This window comes from Sceloporus undulatus, chromosome 7 (assembly GCF_019175285.1).
Source record: "Sceloporus undulatus isolate JIND9_A2432 ecotype Alabama chromosome 7, SceUnd_v1.1, whole genome shotgun sequence".
Classification (NCBI taxonomy): domain Eukaryota; kingdom Metazoa; phylum Chordata; class Lepidosauria; order Squamata; family Phrynosomatidae; genus Sceloporus; species Sceloporus undulatus.
This window is the reverse complement of record NC_056528.1, coordinates 11,808,511-11,821,972: the sequence shown is the minus strand read 5'-3', so window position 1 is coordinate 11,821,972 and position 13,462 is coordinate 11,808,511. Positions and strand designations below refer to the sequence as shown.

At 46.7% G+C, this 13,462-nt stretch overlaps 2 protein-coding genes across 5 annotated transcripts in view; both read left to right on the top strand.

Annotated features, from left to right (window-relative positions):
- ABCA2 (ATP binding cassette subfamily A member 2) overlaps nucleotides 1-8,471 on the top strand; it is a 45,367-nt gene extending 36,896 nt beyond the window's left edge. For all 3 annotated transcript variants that reach the window (XM_042477739.1, XM_042477740.1, XM_042477738.1), the window contains 12 exons: nucleotides 107-230; nucleotides 379-511; nucleotides 1,156-1,273; nucleotides 1,394-1,572; nucleotides 2,226-2,367; nucleotides 2,522-2,656; nucleotides 3,404-3,507; nucleotides 3,732-3,824; nucleotides 4,080-4,182; nucleotides 4,536-4,673; nucleotides 4,898-5,107; nucleotides 5,827-8,471. In XM_042477739.1, the coding sequence (XP_042333673.1) occupies nucleotides 107-230; nucleotides 379-511; nucleotides 1,156-1,273; nucleotides 1,394-1,572; nucleotides 2,226-2,367; nucleotides 2,522-2,656; nucleotides 3,404-3,507; nucleotides 3,732-3,824; nucleotides 4,080-4,182; nucleotides 4,536-4,673; nucleotides 4,898-5,107; nucleotides 5,827-5,862 (1,515 nt within the window). In that variant the 3' untranslated portion in view covers nucleotides 5,863-8,471. The remainder of the gene's footprint in view (nucleotides 1-106; nucleotides 231-378; nucleotides 512-1,155; nucleotides 1,274-1,393; nucleotides 1,573-2,225; nucleotides 2,368-2,521; nucleotides 2,657-3,403; nucleotides 3,508-3,731; nucleotides 3,825-4,079; nucleotides 4,183-4,535; nucleotides 4,674-4,897; nucleotides 5,108-5,826) is intronic.
- Nucleotides 8,472-9,217: 746 nt separating this feature from the next.
- Nucleotides 9,218-13,462, top strand: part of CLIC3 (chloride intracellular channel 3) — a 6,097-nt gene continuing 1,852 nt past the window's right edge. Inside the window, exons 1-4 of one of the 2 annotated variants that reach the window (XM_042477743.1) lie at nucleotides 9,218-10,109; nucleotides 10,904-10,957; nucleotides 12,564-12,673; nucleotides 13,054-13,179. In XM_042477743.1, the coding sequence (XP_042333677.1) occupies nucleotides 10,922-10,957; nucleotides 12,564-12,673; nucleotides 13,054-13,179 (272 nt within the window). In that variant the 5' untranslated portion in view covers nucleotides 9,218-10,109; nucleotides 10,904-10,921. Of the gene's footprint in view, nucleotides 10,958-12,563; nucleotides 12,674-13,053; nucleotides 13,180-13,462 lie in introns of both variants that reach the window. The other variant, XM_042477742.1, reaches the window with a different exon arrangement.

Below are 13,462 nucleotides of genomic sequence, written 5' to 3'. Positions count from 1 at the left end.
TGCTGGTAAATGTTTTACAACCTCCATGTTCCTTGGCATCATGGAACCGTCAGCTCTCTCTAGCATCCCTTTAATGTTCCTGAATCGTTATGGCCTCTTTTTGTAGGACTTGAAAGTGGTGAACAGCTATTTGAAGAGCTGCTTCCTGATCTTCCCCAACTACAACTTGGGCCATGGGCTGATGGAGATGGCCTACAATGAATACATCAACGAATACTATGCCAAGATTGGTATGTTGCCCAACATGGGCATGCGCGCCATACAGTAAATGGCACAGGGCCGCATAAAAGGCATCTGTATATGATGTGGGCGCACTGTATTTGAAATTTTAACACCCATTGAGTCTTGCCCTTCCCTTCCGTTTATTTCCTCTTCCAGGTCAATTTGACAAGATGAAGTCACCGTTTGAGTGGGACATCGTGACCCGGGGCTTGGTTGCCATGACCATCGAAGGCTTTGTGGGCTTCTTCATCACCATCATGTGCCAGTATAATTTCCTACGAAAGCCACAGTGAGTTTCCCCATTGAAGGCAGAGACCCCTCCAGGCTGGGGAAGGGTCTTCTTGGCCAAATGCTGGAGCCTCCTTTGTCTTCTATAGTCTGTCCTGTTATGATCTATAAAGCCATGAAGAAAGAGGAGGCCCATCTCAGGATCCTAAAAGCATGGCATTCTGTTTGCAAAAGGGCCCAAACTATTCAAAAGAAAACCTTTCAAACCCTTAATTCAGATGCTTTTATTCTGTCAATAAGTGGTTGGTTGGTTCAATTACGATAGTGAACATTGGGGTGGTCTTTTCCTTTCTTTCTCTGAGAGCGATGGGGCACTTTTGGCTGTCCTCACACCCCCTAAATCCAGAAATATTTTAATAATATGTAAGTCCATCATGGCATAGTGGTCTGAACATTGGATTACTAAGACTCTGGAGACCCGGGTTTGAATCCTGGCTCGGAGATGGATACCCACTGGGTGACTTTGCGCAAGTCACATAGTCTCATCCTCAGTGGAAGGCAATGGCATATTTCCTCTGAACAAACCTTGCCAAGAAAAGCCTATGATTTGGCCTTTGGGTCGCCATAAGTCAGAAAGGCACACAACAACAATGTGCAAATCCTCCCCTCAAACTCCACATTTTGTCTCCGCATTCTCCAAACCAGGCGCCTTCCGGTGTCCACCAAACCCATTGAAGATGACATAGACGTGGCGAACGAGCGTCAGCGCGTCTTGCGGGGAGACGCTGACAACGACATGCTCAAGATCGAGAACCTCACCAAGGTGAGGGTCTGTTGTCCTTTCCTCTCCATCATGGTGAATTGTGTGAGGGACACGCGTTGAGCGAGAAACACAATTAACGCCAAGGTCTTCCTTTGTCTCCTTCCGTTTGCTGGGTGACAGGTGTACAAATCCCGCAAGATTGGCCGGATCCTGGCGGTGGACCGGCTGTGCGTGGGCGTCCGGCCGGGAGAATGCTTTGGCTTGCTGGGGGTCAATGGGGCCGGGAAGACCACCACTTTCAAGATGCTGACGGGAGACGAGAGCACGACCGGCGGCGAGGCCTTCATCAATGGACACAGGTACGTCTTTGAGGAACCATGGAGAAGAAGTTGGGTCTCTCGCACCCTGTTCCTGGGGGAATCAGACCAAATGTTGCCATGATTCCTCCCAAAACTGAATGATTTGTGCTTCCTCTTTTCATCACCTGTCATAATTTTTTTGGGGAGAACTCCCTGCAATTGGATGCACGCTTTGCTTTCTTCATTACATGTGTTCCCAACTTTCCACCAAACAGTTGATCTTAAGGGGCAAATAGAAGTCAAAATATAGCTTAAAACCAATGTCTTGATTAGAAACACTTGACTTGGACTTAGACCTTCAGGGGGGTTGAAAAAGGTTTCATGCTAGTGCTTTCATGTCTCGCCTGTGAGATGTCCATGGCATTTTGGTAGCAATCTTCTGAAAGTGGCGCAGAAGGACTGGGAGTCAGCATTCTTGCTTTCTATCAGTATCTTACAATGCACATCTTGACCTCAAATTTTAGGGCTCTCTTACTTGGGGTATTTCTAGGGCAGAGATGGCAGACTAAGGGGTCGCAAAAATGACCCTATGGAGAAATGCATGCAGCATGGAAGAGGTACACTTTGACCATTAGAACACATTTTGAGTTCCTTTGAAGGAAATGGCTTTGGCTTCTGCGTTGGGCATCTTCTGAGCATCTCTTTCTTGGCAGCATCTTGAAGGACCTTCTCCAAGTGCAGCAGAGCCTGGGCTACTGTCCGCAGTTTGATGCCCTCTTTGACGAGTTGACCGCCCAGGAACACCTGGAGCTCTACACCCGGCTGCGGGGCATTCCCTGGAAGGACGAGGAGCGGGTGAGTAAACGCTGAGTGGAGGGTTTAGTTTGGGATGTATCTAATCTAGATTGCCCAGAGCCAGGAGAACCAGGTCCATCTCTAACTTTGAGAAAGGTCTGGAGCCTAGAACTGGTGTAACATCCGGCTGACTGTTTGGTTTCTCTTCCCTCAGGTGGTCAAATGGGCACTAAAGAAGCTGGAGTTGAGCAAATATGCTAACAAACCTGCCAGTACCTACAGTGGGGGCAACAAGAGGAAGCTCTCCACCGCGATTGCCCTGATCGGCTACCCGGCCTTCATTTTCCTGGTGAGGAACGAAGGCGTCAGGGTGGCGAGGCACATGGCAGCACTATCATTTACAGTGCTCAGGAATGACCAGTCTTGCAATACTTTGTTCTTTTTGCTTGGAGCTCATATTGGTGCAAATTTACACAAATTGAACCCAGCAGCTCTGTATTGTCATCTAGTGGCAGAACCGTTGGATTGCAGTAGCTTAGACAGAATAGTTTTTTCTCATTTACAGAGGAAACAGGTTCGAAAACCAGCTTTTCCGATGCCAAATAATAACCCCAGTGATTGTAGTAAATTTAGATATTTATATATTGGGGGACCCTAGGCATGGAAAGAATATTAGAAAATATTTGAAGCATATTTGAAAGATGATGAGAATAATCCTGGGCTGATGAGAATCATGACTGTTTGGATTTCTTCTGTGCCAAGTTTGTACTTTTTTATTTTGTGCAGAAAACAGCATTTTATTGGTGGAAAATAATATTTCAGTGCAGAAATAATAATTCCTGAGTTGCTTTTGGCACAGAAAATGCTCTAGTTGTAGATTTGTTTTGCATAAAATTCACATGATTTGCATAGAAAACGCTTTCTTTTGTGCAGAAAACAGTATTTTCTGCACAGAGTGTTTCTGTGTCAAAGTACTATTTTCCTTGCCGAAGATGCTGTTCCATGTGCAATAAATGCGTGGACCCTGCCCTAGTGATGTAAGTCTTAGGGTTTGCTATGATAACTAGTCCAACCTTATGGTCGCTTTTGCTTTCAGGATGAGCCAACTACGGGGATGGATCCCAAAGCCAGGCGTTTCCTATGGAACCTCATCTTGGACATCATCAAAACCGGCCGTTCGGTGGTTCTGACGTCGCATAGGTGAGCAAGCCCTAAGCCAGCCCTCATGCTTCCTGAAGACCCAGAGCACCATTTGGGTGACCCTAGACAACAAAGTCCAATGGGGAGAAAAGTTGTTAGGATTCCCCCACCACCACCTTCTCATTTTGCACAATTAGGGCTTTCCAGTTTGGCTAGTTTCCAGCTGAATCCCCCCAAACCCACACTTATACAAGATTTCCCCTTGTTTTCCTGGTCTCTGGCAGCATGGAAGAGTGCGAGGCCCTTTGCACGCGTTTGGCCATCATGGTCAATGGCCGGCTGAAGTGCCTGGGAAGCATCCAGCATCTCAAGAACAGGTGAGACGAAGGGCCAGGTGAGGATGCTATTGGAACGTATGGGAAAAGACAGGTCACTTTTCATCTGACCATATTTGAATGTCCTGAAATGTTGTAGAGGAATTGTTATGCATAGAAAACTGCTGCAAATATTCGTCTCCAGGTTTTGTAAGGACAAAACCAGCGGGAGATTTGCTCCCTGCAACATAACAAAACATTACGCATAGGAAGAAAATGGTATTGACTTTCCCCCTTTCCTGATCTCCTCCTGGCCAGGTTTGGGGATGGCTACATGATCACGGTCCGGACCAAATCCAGCCTGAATGTCAAAGAGGTGGTTCGGTTCTTCAACCGGAACTTTCCGGAAGCCATCCTCAAGGTGAGGCTCAGTTTGGAGCAAAGGGAGTCCAAAAGGTTTTGTTTCTTGGAGAAAGGAATTGAGGGGCTGGCATCAAGGGAGCAATCCAAGGTGCTTCTGGACTCTTGTTTTCATTATACATCCAGCATCTTGTACATAGCTCCTTTTAAAAGTTTGGGCCAAAACACAGATGTAGGTGGGGCATCATGGGATTTGTAATCCAGAGGGTGCCAAGTAGGGGAAAGCTGGTTTCCTTTGCTCTTTCTGGAGGGTCTTCATCCATCACAGCAAGAGCGAAGGAACTTCTGCAGCCGATGGTTGGTCAGCTATGGACCGGTTAGACTAGTCTCTCCTCCTCCTTCTCTCCAATTCAGGAGAGGCACCACACAAAAGTGCAATACCAGCTGAAGTCCGAGCAGATCTCTCTGGCCCAGGTCTTCAGCAAGATGGAGCAAGTAGTGGACATCCTGGGCATCGAGGACTATTCTGTCAGCCAGACCACACTGGACAACGTAAGTGCGGACGGGGAAAATGTAGGGCCCCCTCTCTGGAACTGTCTCAGGTGTCAACGGAGCGAGGGATATCGCAATATTAAAAAGAAAAAGATTGCATATAAAAGAATAAAATACAGTTTATCCAAGACCCTGACGGAGAACGATGGGAGGGGTGGAGTGTCTGGAAAACTGTGTCTGGATGGCTTGACTCTTTACAAACTCTTGACGCTTTCCAAACCCAGGTCTTTGTGAACTTTGCCAAGAAGCAGAGCGACAACCTGGAGCAGCAGGAGGCCAGCAGCCCGGCTTGTTCGATGGAGTCCCCTCTGCAGCGCCTCTTGAGCCTCCTTCGGCCGCGGGCGGCGCCAACGGAGCTGCGGTCCCTTGTGGTGGAGGAGCCGGAGGACCTGGAGACCGACGACGAGGGACTGATCAGCTTTGAGGAGGAGAGGGTGAGTGGCCAGAGGAGAGGCAGCCGACATGGCTTTGGAGGTGGTTGCACCGCCTAGAGCTGGGAATCTGGTTTGGCTGTATGCGGAAGCAGGGGCTTCAAGGGCAGGGAAGGTGGTGGGATGGGAATGGAGAAATTCAGGGATAGCAGAGGGACAACTCAGAATGCAAAGAGGTCTTGAGGATGAAGAGAAACTTTGGCAGGAAGGGCAGGTGGACAAGAGAGAAGGATGGAGAGAAACCGCACAAGGGTCCAAGGAGTGAAGGTGGCTCCCAAGGGGGTTCCTGGAAGGGTTAATAGGAGGTTGATACTCCGCTTGGAAAACTCCAGGGATGAGTGAGTCTAGAGGCACTCATGCAAAGCATTGGTTCAGGGCATGCATCTTTGGAGGTGTCTTCAACACTAGAAGCGAACCTTTGGCTGTTCTTGGGGGTCCTTGCAGACTGCACCATTAGAGAACATGGTTTCACTGTGAGTCCATGCTGTGGATTTGGGGATTTGCAATGTAGGGATAATTATTAGAATTCTCAACCAATGATGTGTAGTTCCTCACCAAACTCTCCCTCTTCCCATCTTCCTTCCCCTTTCTCTCCTTTTCCTCTTCTTGTTTCCCCTCCACTTCCTGCTTCTCCTCCTCTTCCTCTTTGTTCTCCTCCTCCTCTTTGCACCTTCTTCCCCTTCCTCTTCCTCTCCTCCATGTTCTTCATCCTCCTCTTGCAGGCCCAGCTCTCCTTCAACACGGACACACTTTGCTGAGGAACTGAGGGGGACACGGCCCCTTCCTTGGCTTTGGAACCACGGACTCCTTCCTCCATCGGTGCCCTTGGCCATCCTTGACCCTCCCCACCATCCACCACCGAAACCTTGGAAGGAGGAATGGGGTCAGCAGAGTTAGTGTCCAGCCTTGGCAGTTTTGCCCTGGACAAGAGGCTACTCTGCTGGTCACTGTGAGGCACCACCTTGGAGCGCAGGACCCTTCCTCAATCCCTTTCTGCTCCATCCACGCAAAAACACAGTGAAGGAAGGAGAGGTTTTGGGGAGGATCACCTCATTCTCCATTCTCTGGCCACTTGGGGAGGCACATGGTTTGGCCACACCAAAGGACACTTCTATCGGTCAGTTCCAGTGTTGCATTTCCGATGTCCATTTCCTACCGATTGTCCTTGGGGCGGTGGCTTTGCGAAGGAGACGCCGCTTCAGGTCACTCCAAAATGGCCCACAAAGTATCAGAACATCCTTGAAGGAATGTATGTCTTTCACTACATTGAGGACATTTCTCGTTTGGCTGCTGCGGCATCGCTTGACCTACGGACATTTTATGCACTTTCATGTGGAGCTCCTTGGAGGAAGAGTTGGGAAGTGGAATCATTTGCATTTATGGATTTGGAGGAAGGCTTGGGGTGCCAAAAAGGTGGACAAGAGGCTAAACCATGTCAAGACACTGACAGTGAAGCAAATATCGGCTGGCTCTCCCTGCAAGGTAGACCTCCTTCACTCCTATGTCTCCATCTTTTTGGGTGACTTATCACAGGGCAAAAAGGGATTTGCGCTCTTGTCTGCTCTTTGCAGATTTTTGCAAATGTCTCCTCTTACTCACTTGGGCCTCATTGCTCAAAATGGTGTTGAATCTCATGCTTTTTGGTTCAACTCTGGTTTCTCTTTCCCAACTTCTTTCTTGGGAGAGAGAGAAATGAACTGATCATGAAATGCTGCTCATCTTCCTCCTCCCCCAAACCGGTTGTTTTCCTTTTTCTAAAACATTGAACAACAACAACAGCAACAACAAAAGAAGCAGCTACTAATGCTACTAGTCCTCATGGCTGCGAATGCGGGGAATGTATCCGCTTTTGGAACGGCTTCCTTCGGAGGCAGAAATGTCCAGAGAAGGGCTTTGCAACTGGATGAGACTGGAAGGGATCCCTCAGCTCTGTCTTTGGGATCCCGCGGATCCTTCCAAGGACCGCCTGCCTTGCGTCGGAGACCCTTGCCAGCCTCCGGCCGACTTTTTTTGCACTTCTGAAAACTGAGCAACGTGTTACACCAATACAGCATGACAGTGGCAGGCAGGAGGCCTTGCACCAGCAGTTTTTATTTCTATTTCGTGATGATCCTGCTTCTCGAACTCTGGACTGGACGTCAGATGTTGGCCTTGTTTTCCAGAGGCCTGCCTCACAAGGGTGGTGCGGATCTACCATTTCTTCTAGTCTCTCCTTTTTCTGTTTCAGATGCTTGCAAGCAGGAAAGGGATTGGGAGGAAGGAAGACTGCTTCTTCCAGCTAACAAATTGTCTTGCACCTATGGATGTTGGGATATGTTGTGCGCAAAGGTGGATGGTTTTGTGTGTGTCCCTGTTTAAGGGAGGCTAAGTTTTGCAGGGATTCCTCTCTAGCAAAGGGGATCCTCGGGGTCTCTCTGACACCTTTGGTCCTGAGCAACGCGTGCGCATGTGCGGATGGCAATAAATGCAAGAAGGAGAGTTGCACGAAGCCACGTAAGCCCTGTTGTTGTAGATCCATTGGATCAGGAGGGAGCCAACCCCTTGATTCAATGGGTCTCCTCTAGTTAGATGTCGTCCTTTGCTGCTCTGCATCATCCTCGGGTTTCCCCTGCAATAAAATATGGAAACCGGCGTCCATCCTCTTCCGTTCTCCATCGTTCGGACGTCTGGCGTTCGTTCCAGGTTGAAAACATCCACTTCTTTTTTTTTGTTCTTTTGGACTGTACTACAAGTTGGGACTGTTGGGGCTACCTCTGTTGGTATTTACCCAGAACTTGGAGAAGTTACTTTTTTGGACTGCAACTCCCAGAATCCCCGATCCAGCAAGGAGGAATCTGGCTTCCCAGGTTCCTTCTAGAGAACGAATCCACTCTGTGCCAAACTGGGGCTGCTTCCTCCAAAACATGGATTGATTGATTGATTGATTGATTATGAATTGTATTTTAATATTTTGCAATGCAGGCAGATGTGGGAGAGGCATTTATGTACAGTTTTGTGATTTTTATCCAGTGCAAGTTTCTGCTTTTATTTATTTATTCTGCGGAGGAGTGTGTTTGTGTGTCTGATTGTGTGTGTGAGAGAGAAACTTTCATTTCAACAAGGATGAAATTAATGCACACTTCCAGATCTTGTTGCACTACAACTCCCAGCAGCCCCAGCAAGTGGTGGGGAATTCTGGGAAATGGTAGTCCGCTAACATCTGGAGGTTGACACAAGTCTTATTCATGCTTTAAACCAGCAATCCCCAAACTTTGGTCCTCTAGATGTTTTGGACTTCAGCTCCCAGCATTCCTAACGGTGGGGCTTCTGGGAGTTTGAGACCAAAAAAACATCTGGAGGACCCAAGTTTGGGAACTGACGTTTTAAACCAAGGTGGAAAGAGAGAGAGAGATTGAGAAAGCTTGGAAAAGTTTACCCATCCTTTTATCTGTGGCCTGCAACTCCCAGAATCCTGCAACCAGGATGCTGGGAGTTGTAGTCCAAACTGGGTCCCTTTAAGGGAGATCTGTAGCAACCAGCCAGTTGCATTCCTTGGGATGGGATCATTGAATTGTTGTTGTTATTCAACGATATGATATTTCGACTCTAGAGTTTGAATGCTCTGACTTTATATAAGCAGGTCTGCAAAAATGTGGGATCCTTTCTGCTGCATCTGACGGTGAGTTGAACGCCAGCCCTGTTGTGCAGGGCAGCCTGTATATTGCTAGCAAAAGGCAAAAGTAAGGGACATGGGACCCAGGCAGAAGACGGACTGTGAATATATCATTATTGTTTTAATAAAAATGTCATAACCGACCTGAGACGACCTGAGTCCTTATGAAATGCCGTCGTCCCTTGCAATGTCTGGAAAGAACAAAAATTGAACACAGTTGCGAAGATGGTTTGCTTTCAAAAGGGGAAAGTAATGCAACTCTCCAAAATGCCCTCAGACGGTTGCACAATATCATGGTTTGGTTTGTTGTTTTGCTGGAGCAAGTCCATCGTAGTTTGATTATTCAGTGGTTCTACTCCCGGAGTATTTGCAAAATCTGTCTAGTCTGTTTTTCTATAGAACCAGCCGGGGGTCTTCAGCTTATTTTGGGGGGGGGTTAGACCAAGATGGGGAAGGGGAACTTGGAAATGTTCCCTGGTTTTGGACTGCAACTCCCAGTGTCCCCTGGTTAGGGTTTATGGGAGTTGTAGTTCACAAATGATTCCCTGTTCTAAGGGAAACGGCTGCGAAAAAAATTGCATCCTTGGAGGTTTCCAGGAGAAGCAACTCGCCCCCTTTTTTGGCCCAAAAGGCTCACTTTGGGGAGCCATGAATAGAATCATATTTTTAAAAAATGAATTGCATGACATTTTGTTTAACAAACCTCTGCAATGCAAAGAAAGAGAGAAAAATGTGCAAGTTTTAAAATTGCAAGCGTTGGACCAAATAGATATCTGAGTTCCCTTTGACTGTGGATGTTGTTAATGTTTTGTGACGTCAGGAACAGAATCATATTTTTAATGAATTATAATATTTTTTCTATTTAAAAAATCCTCTGGAATAGAAAAAAAGACAGCAGAGTCATGCGCAAGTGATAGGGCTGCAAGTGCTGGGCCTGGTTTCCTCCCAGAATAGATATCTGAACCACCTTTGGCTGTGGCTATTATTATACCGGGCGCTAAATCCATCTCTGCCAGCCTTTGAAAGGTTGCTTGAGTCACATAATCCAGCACTGAAATATTATGGCTATTTTTATGCTCCTGGAGGTGTAGCTCTCTCCCTTTTGGTTTCAGGGGAGGCGAAAGTCGAAAGAAGGCAGGGCAAAGGAGTGTGTTTATATTGATATACAAGTGGAAAGAGAGGCAGGGCTGCTGCGTTCCCCATATGAGGTGCATCATTCCCATTGATGGCACATCCCTCGCAAGGGAAACTGAGCATGAGCCACGCAATGAGGAATGCGAAGAATGCAGGAGGACTCTGGTGTCAAAGCACAACGCCAGGCATGCTGCTGCCATGACTCTGGAGAAGTAGGAGGTTGAGTATTGGAAGGATGTCGGAAGGTCCAATGATACTCAGGAGGTCCACTTTGAGTATTGGAAGGAAGGCAGAAGGTCCACTAATACCCCAAAAAATCAACTTTGATTAAGTATTATAAGAGTGTCAGACAGTCCATTAATACTCAGAAGGTACACTTTGAGTCTTAGAAGGAAGGTAGAAGGTCCACTAATACTCAGAAGGGCCACTTACATTATTAGAAGGGAGGCAGAAGGTCCATTTTGAGTATTAGAAGGAAAGCTGAAGATCTACTAATACCCAAAATATCAATTTTGATTAAAGTGTCTGTCAGTCCATTAATAGAAGGAGTATTAGAGTATTAGAAGGAAGGCAGAAGGTCCACTAATACTCAGAAAGTGCACTTTGATTATTAGAAGGAAGGCAGAAAATCAACTAATAGTCAGAAGGTCAACTTCAATTATTAAAAAGAAGGCAGAAGGTCCATTTTGAGTATTAAAAGGAAGGCTGAAGGTCCACTAATACTCAGGTCAACTTTGATTATTAGAAAGAAAGGAGAAGGTCCACTAATACCCCGAAGGTCCACTTTGAGTATCAGAAGGGAGGCAGAAGGTTCCTTTGGATGGACGGTGGAGGCTGCATCCCCAGAACTTTCTGCCAAGGCAGAAGCGAAAGAGGGAGTTCCTCCAAGCGAAGCATCTGCAAAATCAGGGCGTTGAGGCAAGGCCAGGTCAGGAATGCTGCCGGTGGAGCTTTGCGGAGGGTGTGTCCAGTGCATAAAAACGCATTGAGACAGAGGTGCCTCGTTTTTGCAGGTGGGACGGGGGTTCAGGATGGCGGAAAGCTCCAAACTCCAGCTGTTTGTCAAGGTGAGCACACCATTCGGCCGCAGAGGTTAACTGGGGTCACTACAAGTTGGGGGGATGCAGAGATGCCGCGGGGGACAAGGAACAGCCGTCGCTTCCTTGCAAAATGTTGGTACGGCGTGCGGTTTTGTGTTGTGGCCACAAGGGAGAAATGTTGCAATTGCAGTCTCATGCAACAATATGTTTCTGAAATGGAGGGATTGTCGCCAGTAGCGGTCACTAAGGTTGGGGTCAGTCGGTGCGGTCACTCCATTGACTTCCTTCTCCCATTTGACACCATACAGAACCCATAGTAATGCTTTTTTATTACTAACGTTACTCATAAATCGTAATTATCATATTTAGCATAGGAAACGTGTATATATATATATATATATATATATATATATATATATATATCATAATTTCCATGTATTGCTGAATGTAATGGCAGTCGTTGTGACAGAAGGCACTAGCAAAATTAAAATTTAGACTTTTAAATTGCAATATCCTACAATCTCAATGCTTTTGCATTTACATAGTTTCATGTAGTTAAGGTGAAAATTTGTGCGATCCGTAAATCCATCGCAAGCGCCTAGCAAAATTAAACTTAGACTTTTAAATTGTAATATTATATGCACGGCCTAAATGTGTTTGCATTTAAATAGTTCCATTTGGTTAAAGTGAAAATTTGTGCAATCTGCACCCCATTATTGACGCCCCTAAAAAGGAATCATGACTCCCATCATCCCCCTTAGGGCCCTGGGTATCCCATTCATTCATTTTTCTTTCTTTGCATTTCCTTCTCCCTTTTTTGCATTCGTCCCTTTTTGCATCTGGATCTGGTTTTAATTGCAGCCTTTCATCCTGAGCCTTGTTTGTTTGTTTGTTTGGGCTTTAATTTACTATGAAATGCCAGACCAATTTGATGCACTTCCTCTGCGGAGACAACAACAACAACAATAATTATGATGATTTCCTTTACTCTGAGAAGTGCCCTTCCTCTCGATTATAGGTTTTACAGAGCAGGATGCAAGGCCAGCCCAGCCCTGGAGCAAACCCGCTCTATAAGATAAAATAAGACATGCAATAAAATATACAATATAAAGACCATGAGCTTGGCATGCTTTGCAAACCCTCCCTTGCCCACATCATCCGATGCGCACAGGAACAAACCTCGCCCAAACCGGTTTCCCCAAAATGCAGACAGCATTTTTTGCAAAACGCGTTTCTCTCTCATCTTGTCCATGAAATGCGAAAGTGCAGAAGGGACCAAGAAAACAACATTGTGTTGTTGTTGTTGTTGTTGGCCTCACATCGTTGGTGTCCAAATGGAAAAGGCGGCTGCAATGCCAAAGAATCCTGTTTCTAGGGGAGGGTTCCCAGGCCTTCCATGAATGTGAGCCTCTGCTGTTTTAACCTGTGCTGTTTATTTAATTGCTTCTGGTTTAGTATATGTCTTAATCCCCGTTGTTTGTTGTAGGAAGTACGCCACTGGCAGGCCTTTATTTTATTTTAATTGATTGTATAAACATACAGCACTTTATAAATAACAATAATAACAACAACAACTTGGGGGGGGGTTCGGAAAAGGAGGCTCTTTGGTGACCCTCGTTCTTTTCCTCCGCAGGCGAGCGACGATGGAGAGACCATCGGTCACTGTCCCTTCTGCCAGCGGCTCTTCATGATCTTGCTGCTCAAAGGAGTGCCCTTTACGCTGACCACAGTGGACACCAAGAGGTGAGAGACCCCTCTTCATGGGTCAAGGGCAAGGCCACATCCCAACCTGGGCCAGGATGACCAGGTGCCATGACCCTCAAAGGAGAAGACGCAGTGGACGTTCAAGAAAGATGTAATGGAATTATTATTATTATTATTATTATTATTATTATTAGCTTCTTTGAGTCCCAGTTCTGGGAAAAGAGCAGGATACAAACAATAACAATAACAATAATAATAATTTAGGACTGGTGCTGAAAGCCTGTGAGCTGCACCAAAGTCCAGACAGTGGCCCAGCTTTTTGGGTCTCCCTTTATGTCTTCCCTGGAACTCGGCACCCAGGAGGTCTGATTGGGTTCTCCTGGCCTCCAAAACCAAGCTTCCTTGCTCTCCATTTCCAGGTCCTTGGACGTGCTGAAGGACTTTGCACCCGGAGCCCAGCTCCCCGTGTTGCTGTACGACGGAGAGCCCAAAACGGACACCCTCAAAATCGAAGAGTTTCTGGAAGAGACCCTGGGGCCACCAAAGTAAGCCAAGTCCAGGCCAAGTTGTGTGTGTGTGTGTTAGAAAGTGTGTGTCTGCAACTGGGGAGGAAATGAAGAGGAGCTGGGGCTGGAACGCCATGCTTAAAATATGTCACTTTGGAAAATGCAAAGCATTTCCTAGAATCCATGAATTTGGAAGGGACCATAAGGACCATTGCCAGTCCAACCACTTGCCATGAAAGAATACACAATTGTTGTTGCTGTGTGCCTTCAAGTCTTTTTCTGACTTATGGCAACCCTAAGCAGAATGGGGTTTTCTTGGGAA